The 15240-nt window shown below is 45.3% G+C and overlaps 1 protein-coding gene across 1 annotated transcript; it reads right to left on the bottom strand.

Moving 5' to 3' along the window:
• Nucleotides 1-267: 267 nt before the first annotated feature.
• Nucleotides 268-801, bottom strand: LOC141240583 (olfactory receptor 5AR1-like; the record flags this gene model as incomplete). Its single annotated transcript, XM_073668669.1, has 1 exon — nucleotides 268-801. A coding segment is annotated over one exon (534 nt), but the record flags the coding sequence as incomplete, so codon positions are not given.
• Nucleotides 802-15240: the final 14439 nt, after the last annotated feature.

Below are 15240 nucleotides of genomic sequence, written 5' to 3'. Positions count from 1 at the left end.
CTAGCCAATCTTGATTTTTAGATGTGACCCAATGTTGGGAAACTGGACAAGTCTGTAGATATCCTTTGCAAATAATCGACCGGAGGGTTTGGAGCTTCAGCCACAAGGGAATGAAGAGATTGTATTTAAAACAATAAGGTCCTATCCTATCTCATTTTCTCCATTGCACTTAAATATTGACTATGGACTTGTAAAATTCATCAAGGCTTTAATATACAATTTAAAATTCATATACCTTTTCACATTAGTTGGAAAAAAAAGTATTATTTATAAGGTCAACTTTTGTATCATCTTCTTAACCCCATCTTTAAAATCATGGTTTTTCAAGTTGTAAATTATAGGATTAAATAACGGCACCAAAACAATGTATAAAAGGGCAAAAAAAGTATCTTGTTCTGGATAATAACTCGATGCTGGCCTCATGTACGGGAAAATGATGGTCCCATAGAAAATGCTGATACATGTGAGGTGGGAAGAACAGGTTGAAAATGCTTTATAGCGTCCTTCCGTAGATTTGATCTTCAGGATCGCAACAATTATGAAAACGTAAGAAATCAATGTCAGCAAGAATGTAGAAAGAGTCAAAAGACTGCCAACTATGCAATTCATCATTTCTACTTTATAAGTATCACTGCAAGAGATCTTAAGGAGAGGTGAAAGGTCACAGAAAAAATGGTCAATTTTATGGGATGCACAAAATGATAGCTGAGAAACAAGGGAAACATGTCCTGCTGGATCCAGAAGACCGATGATCCAAGCAGATGTTGCAAGTCCAGTGCAATGTTTGAAACCATAGGCGGATTATAGTGAGGGCAATCTGGGCTACCGTCCGGGGCCCGAGGCTCCAGGGAGGCCCATGGCCCGAGAATTTATTGCCCCCATTATAATTCGTATATATTATAACCGCCGGTGTCGCAGGTCCTTTATGCTGAGCCCGCGCTGCCGCATTACGTCTGGCAGGACGTACCCAGCATACAGAGTGCGGTCGCTGCGGCTGAAGCCACGCCTACCAAAGAGCTTCTGCTTTAGTTGATGGTGGCTCTGCCTGCTCCCGCGCCTGACGATTGGAGACAACCTGCCGCTCCTGCTCCTCCTGTTCTCCCTCCTCCTTCGCTCCTCCTGTAGCTGCTGCTCGTCTGCCACTATGTAAAGTATGCATAATGTGGGCCATGTGGCAGACAGGCAGTGGTAACAAGCAGCAGCGTTCTGTGTAAAAGTGCAGGGGGGCCATTAGTTTCATTTTTAAAATGTGGGGGATGGAAGTATACTAAGACTACATGGGGTAATGTGCCCCTCCACTTTGGAAATTTTGCTTGCCTTATGCATTTATATGTATGATACAAGCAACATTTCCAAGGCACATAAAGAACAGTGGCATTTTGCCCATGTAATTTCAGTATACTCCCATCCCCCACATTTTATACACAACAATAATAGTACGTGCCCATGATTAGGCTATAGTAGTGCTTTGGACACAGCGTATTTTCGCTCTGTCCAATCACGCAGGTAAATCCGCACATGTTCATTGAACACATGTGGAATTACCGCACCCTATACATTCTATGCTGGAAACTTCTGTTGCGTCTCCACTGCAGATAATTGACATGCTGTGGCTCGTAAAACCACGCCGCCAGTGAGTTTAAGCGGTCAATAATAATACAGAGGGCATGGGATTTCTATAAATCCCATCCTCTGTGCTTGTAATGTAGAACACAGCATTTTGGACGCAGTGCAGGTGAGCTGCGTCCAAAACACTGCTAGCACGGATTGTGGGCACGTACCAGAAAAGGCCGCTTGCCCTTAGATACAGAGCGCCACTGCAAATTCTCCTTCTACACAAATATACTACTGTCAGGGTTTCATGGTCAACAGTCACATACAGTGACTGCGGACTAATGTTAGGCAATGAGAAGTCTTTTAAAGGGAAACTGTCTAGTAAAATATACACTATTAACCTGCAGATATAGGGTTAATCTGCAGGCTAATATCGTTCTGAGAACGTGCGGACACCACTTAGGCTGCAGACACATTAGCGTATGGCATTCGATGCGATATGATATGTTAATGACACTCGGCTCCTGCTCTGCTGGGAGCCTGAGCCGAGTGTCAGTGCTGCGTGCTCCGATCCTCTCGTATGAGAGAATCACAGCAGAGAAGGCGGAGAAAGTAATTTCTCCATCTCCTCTAGCTAGCATCCGGGAGAATCGCACTCCACTCGTGTGATATCCGAGTGCAGTGCGTTGTTTCACACGTACCCATAGACTTTTATGGGTGTATGCCATCCAAATTTCGCATTCAATCGCAGCATACTGTGAGGTTTTTTTTCAGTCTGATCTTGATCTGATCAGAGCTGAAAAAAAAACACATATGAGCACAGAATCATTGATTAACATTGGATCGAATGCAATCCGTTTTTTATCGGATTGCATTCGTCCGATTTAATCACAAGTGGGAGCAGCTCTCAGAATCCCGCTGCCTGGAGGAAACCAACTTTCATCCTCCCGGCAGCTTCAGGCTTTCAGTCATAGAGGTGCTGCTGGGCGGCTTCAGTAACTGCTCAGCTGTAACGGTGCCCTTGCACTGACTGACAGCCGGCGCCAATGCTGAGCGGGCTGTCAGTACCAGGGCGCAGTTACAGCCAGGATCTGTCTTTCGCAGCCAAGGGTAGAGCTGAGCTCCATCGGCTGCTGTTAACTCCTTTTAAAGGGGTTTTCCACAACTCAGACAACCCCATCTCAATCTGTGTCTTTCCCCCTTGTAAAATAACAGCACTTATACTCACCGACGGTGCTGCTGGCACGGCACCGGCAGTAAGTGTGTCACCCTGCTGTTCACAGGTACCACAGGACCCAGGGTGCATGGACGGACTTCTCCACAAGAGGCCCTCATTACATACACACACCTCCACCCTTCCACCTCATACCACCAGAGGGAGCCCGTTAGGGATATACACTGTGTGCAGAATTATTAGGCAAGTTGTATTTTAGAGGATTATTTTTATTATTGATCAACAACTATGTTCTCAATCAACCCAAAAGACTCATAAATATCCAAGCTTAATATTTTTGGAAGTTGGAGTGGTTTTTTTTTTTAGATTTGGCTATTTTAGGAGGATATCTGTTTGTGCAGGTAACTATTACTGTGCAGAATTATTAGGCAACTTAATAGAAACCAAATATAATCCCATCTCACTTGTTTATTTTCACCAGGTAAACCAATATCAGTGCACACAATATAGAAATAAACATTTCTGACATGCAAAAACAAAAACAAAAAAAATTAGTGATCAATATAGCCACCTTTCTTTATGATGACACTCAACAGCCTTCCATCCACAGATTCTGTCAGTTGCTTGATCTGTTTTCCATCAACATTGTGTGCAGCAGCCACCACGGCCTCCCAGACACTGTTCCGAGAGGTGTACTGTTTTCCCTCCCTGTAGATCTCACATTTTATGATGGACCACAGGTTCTCTATGGGGTTCAGATCAGGTGAACAAGGGGGCCATGTCATTATTTTTTCTTCTTTTAGACCTTTACTGGCCGGCCACGCTGTGGAGTAGTTGGATGCATGTGATGGAGCATTGTCCTGCATGAAAATCATGTTTTTCTTGAACGATACCGACTTCTTCCTGTGCCACTGCTTGAAGAAGTTGTCTTCCAGAAACTGACAGTAGGTCTGGGAGTTGAGCTTCACTCCATCCTCACCCCGAAAAGGTCCCAAAAGTTCATCTTTGATGATACCAGCCCATACCAGTACCCCACCTCCACCTTGCTGGCGTCTGAGTCGGAGTGGAGAGCTCTCTGCCCTTTATTGATCCAGCCTCTGGCCCATCCATCTGGAGTCACTCTCATTTCATCAGTCCAAAAAAACCTTTGAAAAATGAATCTTAAGATATTTCTTAGCCCATGCTTGATGTTTTATCTTATGTTTCTTGATCAAAGGTGGTCGTTTTTCAGCCTTCCTTACCTTGGCCATGTCCCTGAGTATCGCACACCTTGTGCTTTTTGATACTCCAATAACGTTGCAGCTCTGCAATATGGCAAAACTAGTGACGAATGGCATCTTGGCAGCTTCACGTTTGATTTTCCTCAATTCATGGGCAGATATTTTGCGCCTCTTTTGGCCAACACGCTTCTTGCGACCCTGTTGGGTATTTGCCATGAAACGCTTGATTGTTCGGTGATCACGCTTCAAAAGTTTGGAAATTTCAAGACTGCTGCATCCCTCTGCAAGACATCTCACAATTTTGGACTTTTCTGAGGCAGTCAAATCTCTCTTCTGACCCATTTTGCCAAAGGAAAGGAAGTTGCCTAATAATTAAGCACACTTTATATAGAGTGTTGATGTCATTAGACAACACCCCTGCTCATTACAGAGATGCACATCACCAGATTTACTTAATTGGTAGTTGGCTCTCAAGCCTATGCAGCTTGGAGTAGGACAACATGTATAAAAAGTATCGAAGTGATCAAAATAGACATTTGCCTAATAATTCTGCACGCGGTGTATATATGGAGAGTGGAGCCAGGCAGTCAGTCAGAAGAGAGAGTCTGTCAGACAGAGTCAGAGAGTCTGAGAGCGTGCTGACGCTGAGAGCAGCGAAGACGCAGCACGTCTGCTGCTGGGTTCTGAGGGCCCCGAGTGTGGCCGACGGCGAGGAGGAGAGGAGAGAGGAGTTGAGGGGGCAGAGGAGCATCATAGGCTCACCCCAAATATACAAACCGGACACCGGGTCCACGCCTACAGGGTCCTTTATACCAAGTAGAGATCACCGGCATACCAGGAGGACTACAAGTCCCTGGCCGACCTGAAGCTAAACCCTTAACAGGATCAGTAACCATGAAGGCCCCAGCGTTACCAGGGATAGTGGTTGGCAGCAGAAGGTCCTACTACCAAGAGACAGGTGAAGGAACAGCACGACACATAAGCTAGGCCCAGCTGCAGGCTGGCCAGGAGCATACAGAGAGGCAGACATGGACCAGTAGGCCTTATACCCAGTCACTGGGGAGAAGTCCTGAAGTGCACCCATCCTACTGAGTACCCTGGACCGTACCTGACATAAGCACCAGTAAAGGTATTGAAGCGAATCCCGTGTCTCTGTCAGTTACTCCTGCTGCGCCATTCCGCCTGCATTACAGGTCCCAGTATCACCACCCACCATCAAACTCTACCCTGCCCTGAGGCCCGCTCCACCTGTGGGGAGCCGTTCCATCCTAGCTGCCTTATCAACTGCCTCAGAGGTCTACAGCGCTGGTACAAATTACCAGAAACCACAGGTGGTGTCACGATCGAACTATAAACCCCATATAAACTTTCCCCCCTTTTTAGTTGACCGCCCTGGGCCACGGACTGGGCCAGCCACTGTGACATATCCCTTTCCCCCAGCATCTATCGGCCCGGACTCAGAGTACCCCATTGCCCTGGGGGCGCGACAACTTCTGGCGTCACAAACAGGATTTCGTGCCCGTTGCCACCGGATACTGTGTGCCGTATTGAACTGTGTTTTTACTGTGGTGAACATCACCGCCATTACCGCGTCGCCGCGCGGGAAGAAGAGGGGCGTAACCGCGGGAATCGGAGAGACGTGACTGCTAGAAGCGCGGGAAGCTCAAGCCCCGCCTCGCGCTCTGACGCAGCACCAGGAAGCGTCATGTCCTGGAAGGAGACCGTCATCTGTGGAGCTGTGGCCTACCCGATTAAAGAAACAGGAGGTAGGCTACGGTTCACTAGGGGGGCGCAACCATGGCCGACGACCAGTGAGACGCTGTAGCACTGGATAACGCTTCAGATGCTCAACTTGTGCCCGGCGCTGCTCAGGCCGGAGCGGCCGCCCCACCAGCAGGGGTCATGACTCAGTTAATACCCATGGCCCTGCCATATATCCCTGGAGCAAAATGGCTTCCCCAGTATGATGGCAAACCAGACACCCTGTCTGAAATCAAGAGAAAGATATGCGGTGTATTGGACATGTATTCAATGACTGGTAAGCAGAGAGCTGCTGTTGTGCTGGGACAATTGACTGGTGCCGCAGACCAGGAATCAGTATCCATTATCTTTTAGAGACTGCAAACTGTCTTTGAAAACCGCAATGAGACAGATCTCCGGATGAGGTTCTACCACTGTACCCAGAAACCTGAGGACAGTATCCGGGACTATGCCTGGCACTTACAGGAAGCCTTGCGGACCCTGAAACAGGTTAGTCCAGCCAGCATACAAGTTGAGAATAAAATGCTGACAGAACAGTTCATCCGGGGGTTGAGGTCCCAGGAGGAGAGCAGAACTGTACGGTGGCGGGCCTTCGATCATCCAAATGCCACCTTTGACACCCTGAAGGACATGGCTATTAAGGGTCTGCAGCCCCTGGAACCATCAGATACTGCTATCCAGCGTTACCAGGGTAGGGCCACCCCAGTGCCCGCAGCACCCACTGCTCCTTCATTAACGGCTGAAACAAAGATGCAAACAGTGCCCCCTAGCAAGCTGGACAGTCTGAGCTCTGAAGTGCGTCAGCTAAGTAAAACCCTGGCAACTATCCTGAGCACCCTGCAGCTACAGACAAAGCCTGAGCCGGAAGGAAGGATCCTACTCGCCGACAGTCCTGAGGATGTCCCCTGGATGAGGAGAAGAAGAAGGAGGACAACTTCACCACGTAGGAGGACAGTGCCACCCCGTGGGAGGACCAACGACCAACGTTGCCCTCCAGGAGACTTTATCTGCTACCGTTGCCACAAGGCAGGCCACACCGCGCGGAGCTGTCCTTTAAACGGGCAAACCCTGTGGCTGAGGGCCGACACCCAGGAGTAACTCAACCAGGCCCATCCAGCTGGTACGACCAGTTCGTAGAAGGAAGGCCTTTCCTGTCCATCGTGCTGGACGGCATAGCAACACCTGTGTTACTGGACACCGGCTCACAGGTAACCATCGTACGTGATGTCCTCTACAAAAGATATTGGTCCATAGATGACCTCCACCTGCCAGCCACAAACCTCTCTGTGTATGCCTCTAACGGTCTTCCTCTTAACCTAGTAGTTTATAGTTTTTTATAGTTCACAAAAGAAAACAATTTATCGGAGGAAATGCAGAGTGATAAAGCAAACCCTCCACTAAATATCACCCACCTAACCCAGGAGGAAGTTCAGAAACGCCTAAATAATATCAAAATAGACAAGTCACCAGGCCCAGATGGCATACACCCCCGGGTACTAAAAGAATTAAGTAATGTGATAGACAGACCGCTGTATCTTATATTCAAGCACTCTTTATGGACAGGGACTGTCCCACTAGACTGGCGCCAAGCAAATGTGGTACCAATATTCAAAAAGGGGTCTAAAAGTGACCCTGGGAACTATAGACCAGTCAGCTTAACGTCTGTTGTGGGTAAATTGTTTGAAGGATTTCTTAGAGATGCTATTGTAGAATATCTTAATGATAATAACTGTCTAACTCCATATCAACATGGATTCATGAGGGATCGCTCCTGCCAAACAAACCTGATGGCCTTCTACGAGGAGGTGAGCTCACAGCTGGACCGGGGAGAGTCAGTGGATGTTGTAGACCTTGACTTCTCCAAAGCGTTTGATACCGTGCCACACAAAAAGTTGGTATATAAAATGAGAATGCTTGGTCTGGGGGATAATGTGTGCAAGTGGGTAAATAGCTGGCTGAGTGATAGAAAGCAGAGGGTGGTTATCAATGGAGTAAGCTCAGGGTTACTAGCGGGGGGCCTCAAGGGTCTGTCTTAGGCCCTATATTATTTAATATATTTATTAATGATCTAGTGGAAGGGTTGCATAGTAAAATAGCAATATTTGCAGATGATACTAAACTTTGTCAAGTAGTTAATACAGATGAGGATAGGGCACAGCTACAGGAGGATTTAGATAAATTGGGGAGTTGGGCCAAAAAATGGCAAATGGGGTTCAATGCCGATAAATGTAAGGTCATGCACATGGGAAAGAAAAACAGCAGTCACCCATACATATTAAATGGGAAACCGTTGGGGAAATCTGACATGGAGAAGGACCTGGGCGTCTTGGTTAACAGCAAATTAAATTGGAGTGCCCAGTGTCAGGCAGCAGCTGCGAAGGCAAATAGAGTCATGGCATGCATCAGAAGAGGAATAGGGGCATATGATGAGAACATTGTTCTTCCTCTGTATAAAGCGCTGGTAAGGCCGCACTTAGAATATTGTGCACAGTTCTGCGCTCCGGTGCTCAGGAAAGACATATTGGAGCTAGAGAGGGTACAAAGGAGGGCGACTAAGGTAATAAAGGGAATGGAGGGACTAGAATACCCAGAGAGGTTGTCAAAATTAGGCCTATTTACGTTGGAAAAGAGAAGGCTTAGGGGAGACCTCATAAACATGTATAAATACATCAGGGGGCAGTACAGAGATCTCTCCCATGACCGGTTTATACCAAGGATGGTGACAAAGACGAGGGGGCACACTATGCGTCTGGAGGAAAGGAGGTTCCTGCACCAGCATAGAAGGGGATTCTTTATGGTCAGAGCCGTGGGAGAGGAAGTGGTGATGTCCAACTCACTTAATGAGTTCAAGAGAGGCCTGGACGCCTTTCTGGAGAACAATAAAATTACATCTTATGCTTAGTGATAGTTAATTAATCCAGGGATTTAATCTGACTGCCAGATTGGAGTCGGGAAGTGAATTTTTCCTCAATGATGTAAATTGGCCTATACCGCATGTTTTTTTTTTGCCTTTCCGTGGATCAACGCTGCGGAATAGCTGCAGTGCACAAGAAATAGGCTAAACTGGATGGACGCTTGTCTTTTTTCGGCCTTATAAACTATAAACTATAAAGGTTGGGTCCTGAATGCAGCCCTCATCATGGTTCCCTATCGGCGCTGCGATCAGCACCAGCAGGGACAATGATGAGGGTAGTAGTGTCTGATATTGCAGTGTCCACCTGTAAAAATAAGAATAAAAATAATCAAATTCATATACTCACCTCTCCTAGGTGTCCCCAGCTATAATCCTCTGACCGCTGATGCCGATAACCCGGGGAGAATGAGCGGCTCCGGAGCTGCGCTCAGTGAGTGACAGGACACGGCTCCTGAGCTCAGCTCCAGAGCCACTCATTCTCCCGGCTCCTCGGCGTCAGAGGATTACACCGGGGGACACCTAGGAGAGGTGAGTATATGGATATTATTATTTTATTCTTAGTTTTACACAGGGACACAGCGGGAGCAGACACTACCACTACCCTCACCCTTGTCCCTGTTGGTGCTGATTGCAGCACAGGAAAGGAATCATGATGAGGGCAGCGCTCAGTACCTGGCACTTGGGAACAGCGCTAACTGTATGCTGATTCCCAGTAGCCAGTATGTGTGATCCTGATACGGCACATGGGCCGCACACGGATGCAACATGTAAAACGCACACGGACACTGATATCTTCAGTAACGGAAATATATGTGAAACCGGCCTAAAAAACAGGTATTGTGCTGTTTTTTGGTGGAGATTATAGGAATCTACAGTACGTTTAATAAAGTCAGTTTAATTCATCAAAAAAGCTGCAAAATCAGTGTTTTCCCACTTTCTTATTGCTATGGGTGAAAAACGCTGCAAAAACTCTTTTGTTCAATGCCCCCGTTGGGGCATACGTTCGAACCTACAAGAAAAAGGGATATGGATATATGTGCCTACAGGGCCATAGACTGTAATGATGAAGGCAGAGCAAACGTGCGCTCTGCATAATTTTCGTGAGTGCACGCCTACAGGAGGTGGACACTCAGACATAATAGACTGCATCTGAAAGTCCGCTTTCAGTAAGTGTACACTCCCGAAAATAATGCCAGCAGAACGCACGTTCGCTCTGTCAGCACCATTACAGTATATGGCCCCATAGGCACATATGTCTGAATCCCGTTTTGTGGGGGGTCTGGACATATCCCCCGACGGGGACATTGAGCGTAATGTGAAAGCACAGTAAGCCAGGGATATGGTACAGATTTACAGTTTGGATCATTTCATATGGGAAGATACCACAAATGTGTACTTTTTTTTTTCACTTTCACGTTTAGTAGCAGAATACTTTTATTTCATACTTTATTTAGATTTATTTTTTACGTAGCTTTAACTTTTACTTTACAGTCACTGATCTAATATCCTGCAATACTTCAGTACTGCAGAATATTAGGTCTGTCTGTTTTATATTGACAGTTCACATGTAGGACCCTGCATATTCCAGGCCCCAAAGATGGCTAACCTAAAGCCATTACTTGGCCTCAGGTTACCATAGGCTTAAGAGTAAGCCCTTCCCCTGCAATAGCCATCTAGATTCCGCTGTCACAACTGATGGCGGTATCTAAGGGGTTAAAAAGTATTGGTTACTACGCTGCATTGTGACATCATCACTTACCTTATATGGAAGCTGGCAGTGATGTCACACTGGTGAGTGATGTCACAATAGAGCGGAACCTATAAACATTCCGTCCCATCTCACACCGGTCAGACTTGGTATTTGTTCGTCTTCTGACAGCACTTACTTAGATCTTCTTCTTGTGGATTAGCGATTTACTTGTGGATTAGCGAATTATTTGCGATTTCCTTGTGGATTAGCGGTTTACTTGTGGATTAGCGAATTATTTGCGATTTCCTTGTGGATTAGCGGTTTACTTTTGGATTAGTGGATTACATCTGGATTATCGAATTACTTCTGGATTATCGGATTATTTCTGGATTTTCTTGAAGTCATTGACTGAGGACTTCTCCATCTGGAGGTAAATCTATTCTGTGCTGTTAATTATAAGACTGCTCGTTTTTATCCCATCATTATGTTTTCCATATTATTATTTCCAAGACCCGTAACGTTATCATTTTTCGGGATCTGGGGTCGGGTGAGGGCTTATTTTTTGTGCACGGAGCTGTCATTTTAAATTATTTCGGGGGTAGATACAATGTTTTGATCGCCTCTAGTTGCATTTTATTGCAATATTGCGGTGGCCAAAATAACGTAATTCTGGAGTTTGGATTTTTTTTCTCGTTACGCCATTTACTGACCTGATTACTTAATATTTTGATAGATTGAACATTTCTTAATGCGATGATACCAAATATGTGTATTTTTTTTTTTTATGAGCCGGCGATCTCAGGAGATTCACAATGAAAGGCACGGGGGTCTTCTGCAGACTCCCGTTTGTCATGACAGCCCACTGATGCCCTGCGATCACGTGACAACAGCGCTGATGTGAACGTTGATAGATAGATGGAGATTATAAGGTGGGAGGGGGGATAAAGAGCAAAAATGCATTCATCTCTTGCTGTACTGTATGTATATATGTGAACCCGCTCCACATGTACAGCACTCTGGAATTACCAGGGTGGTCCGCTCTACAAGTCTGCAGTCACTCTATGATTCTCCGCCAGTGGGCGAGTGACTAGTGCTGGACTAGTCTTGTCTCTGGCTATGGTTTCCGGCTCGCTCTTCATTGTACATAATGTACCTTGCTGCAATTGTGCTGGCAGACTGCAGTTCATGCTCCCGGGGTTTGGGACGGAGAAATCAGGTGACAGGTTCCCTTTAGAAATAAAGAATAGTAATAATAATGGCAGCCAGCTATTTACTGTGTATGGGGCATGGCAAGCTGCTCAACGTATTATGACCCCATGTATTATAGCATCAATATATCTTCATCTCCTTCAGATCTTCCTCCTGACTCTGTCTGGTCAAGGACCACAGAGGGGACGTCACTCACCACCGTGCATCAGCTGAGAAGAGACCTTCAGCGTGTACAGGACGCAGCAGAGCGCCGGACATCTTTAGGGTGAGTATAATGGCGGAGGTGCTGGCTGTTGGCACCGACCATTGATTTAGGCCGGGGTTGTACAAGCCAATTTATGGCATTTAACGACTATCATTCGGTTACTTGTTGGCTGATTGTGTCACTTAATTGCCTATTTGAGCATTTCTTATTGCTGTAAAATACTGACCAAATACTGGATGTGTGAACATGGCTTAAAGCTGAAAATTATTTGGTTTAGATCTAAAATAAAACCTGTGTCAAGTTGTGATTTGTGCTGATGGGGTCTACCATCGCTGTACACACAGGACTGGAGAAAATAAAATGGTAAAATCTAATCTGTGACTCGTATTATAGGTTGGAATAACACTATACTGCTCGGAATTTATCACACTTTTCCTTGTGGAGCATTGAAAACGCTACTTTAAAGTTTGTTTTTGGCTAAGAAACCTGATTTACATTGTGGAATTCACCAGCTATTACTGTAAGTATTCTGAGGTTAATATAACAAACAAAATTTCTTTAATGAAATTGACAAAACCTAGATTTTTAGGGACCATTTCACCTTTGAAGTAACTTAGAGGGGCCTATATGTCAGGAAAACCAGCAAACAAGACCCAATTTTAAAATCTGCACCCTTGATTGTATTCAAAACCACATTCAGAAAGCTTGTTAACCCTTTAGAAAGAAATGAAAAATTACATTTTCTGTTTAACATAGATGTTGCTTTAGTCCTAAACTTCTCATTTTCACAAGGCTAACAGGAGAAACTGGAAGCCACAATGAGTGGTACAATTTCTCCTGAGTGCAGTGATCTCCCATCTGTGGGCAGAATTTACTCTATGGTAACGCGGCAGGGCTCGAGAGGGAAGGAGCACGATATGATTTTTGGAGCAGGTTTTCTACTGGAATAGTTTGCAGAGGCCCTAAGTGCCAGAACAGCAGAATCCTCCTTCAAGTGACCCCATTTAGACATTACACATCTCTAGAAATTCATCTACTGTGAAGAAACAACTTTGACTTTATGGGTTATTTTTCAGTGGATATTGCAGAGTAAAAATTGCAAATAGTGTTGTGCTCGTACATTGTAGCGCCCAATACATTGTATCCAGCTTGTGCTTCTGGAGACACGCACTCCGTAAATTAACTGGGCTCCCCCCACTAGAGTAATGCCAAAAAGTGATAAACCGCAGATTAGTAACTACTGACGGGTTCTGATCTCATATTAAAGCATGCAGATTGTTCTTTCCATATCATTAAGTCCAGTAAGTTTTGTGTTGTCCTCCCATAAGGAGGTGAACAGATCACTGTATCGGTATTAGTATCCTTGTACCGATCCTGCCAAAAACCAACATTACAAAAGGAGTCTGTTCTTAGCTCAAACTTCAGAAATGCCACATAGTGATGTGTAATGGAATAAAAAGGCGGAGGGCTTACCTTACCCTGCACGGTGAAGCCCCCTGTGACAATGGGTAATGTATGTAACGAAAACCCACAGCATCCATTGGTTTTCAATATGGCGTTTGCTGCATCCTCATCTGTTCTCCAGCTGCAATGTGAAATATCATTTTATTATTTGCATTTATATTGTAGAAATAATGATAATTTACCTTCAATTAATGAATGTTAATTCCATTGATAATTTACATGACATTTCTTCTAACATAATATTCCTTTCTTGGCAGATTTCCTCTGATTACATGATGAAGCATTCCAGCATGGCATCCAGCGATCAACATAAAGACCTGTTGGCCTTGCTGGATCTGCTCGCTGTCCCACTCCTGGAGGACACTATTCCAGGCATTGTCACATCATATGAGCCTGAAGAAATGAAGACCATGACCAGCGTGCTTATAGAACATCTGCATGATCTGGATGGACAGGATTTGGTGAATGCCCTCCTGTTCTTGGCAACCGTAACATCTGCCAGAGCGGACACTGAGAACTTTCTGACTGATGAGCTGATTGATGAGACCTACTGTCTCATGCTCAAAGCAGAAAGTGAGAGACATCAGGGAATAACTGGTGCAGCTATGACGCTCCTGGCTAACATTGCTGTATACCGCTCCAAAGACGTCATGGAGCTCTTGGAAATCGATGAGGAACATCCACAGAGCAGCGAACTGAAAACACTGGATCTGATTTCCACCAAAACAATCAGAGTTTGGAATGAGATAAGTGCAGCGCAGAATATACTGACAGTAGATGACTTGATTGTCCATACACAACACCAAGCTGGACCATGTGACAGCTTTGATTTTTATTATCATCTTCTGCACCCTAGCTATGGGTTCATTAACCATCAGGATGACTCTCATGTCCTCCAAGATACAGACACAACCCAGACTGCGATGTGTCGTTACATTACTTGTGTCTTAACTGATGAGGAAAGGAAAAAGGTCATCCATTACCTGCTTATAGCAATGAGATCTGCTGTAAGAACCAGCAAACTCATCAGCATCATGTTCTTCTCGGAGCTCCTACTTCATCCTGAGCTCCTGGAGGGGAAAATGGCAAAAGACTTGATCTTATTCATGGCTTCAAAGATGGACAGCTCGGACGAGCTTGAGGTCTGTCTTGCTGTAGAAGCTATGGGAAATGCCAGTATAGGTGCACCAAGACAGGTGCATCAAGTGAAAGACGTCATCTATGGCTGCCTTTACAGTAAACTAACGGATCATAGGAAGCTAAAAGTTGTCATCAAAAGCTTACAAGCCCTTTCAAAGTTTGTCACACTGCTGAAAAGATCAAAACTTGACAGTGCTTTTGGGAGAATTGTCCATCGTTGTACAGACTACCTAAACATCCCAAACCCACTGATCCGCACATACTCTACTTCACTATTTGCAGATCTCGCCCAGAACTGCAACAGGGACAAGAGAGGCTTCAGTCACCACGTCAGGAGATGCCTGCCTGACTTACTGATAAAGTTACACAGCAAAGACCAGCAGGTTAAGGCATCCGGTATTGCAGCCTTGTTGCATTGTCTGCCTTACATCGGATGTAACAACGTAGAAGAACTGTTATGTGCTAATGGCGAAAAGTCCTGCAAAATATATGAACAACTCGGGCAAAAAGAACCTGCCCTTCTGGTGAAGATGATGATCCACAGTACCGAAATGCTGTATATGGTAGACGAGGTAGACGCTGTCCTGAAACACCTCACTATGATAAGAGACGCTTTACCCTATGAAGAACTCTATCCGTCAAAATTGGAAGACGTGTTTAAAGGGTTGAGGAGACTCACAAGTCAAATCTATAATCCAGGGCTGAAGGAGGCAAGTAACCGTGCCGTGGACATCCTGGCCACCAAGTGGAAAAGCATTGGAACTGTTAAAGTAGTTAAAGTTGGAACACCCAGTTACGAGATCTATGAAAAACTGGAAAGAGTGGAAGTCATATTTTACGAAACTTCAGTGTGAAACATCTATCAATGGACATCCTGTGCACAAAGTGGAGAAGTACTGGGACTGTTAG

The sequence above is a fragment of the Phyllobates terribilis genome, unplaced genomic scaffold, assembly GCF_046119375.1.
Source record: "Phyllobates terribilis strain yellow unplaced genomic scaffold, ASM4611937v1 Scaffold_859__1_contigs__length_599566, whole genome shotgun sequence".
Taxonomy (NCBI): Eukaryota; Metazoa; Chordata; class Amphibia; order Anura; family Dendrobatidae; genus Phyllobates; species Phyllobates terribilis.
The sequence above is the reverse complement of the archived record's forward strand: the minus strand, read 5'-3'. Positions and strand labels throughout refer to the sequence as shown.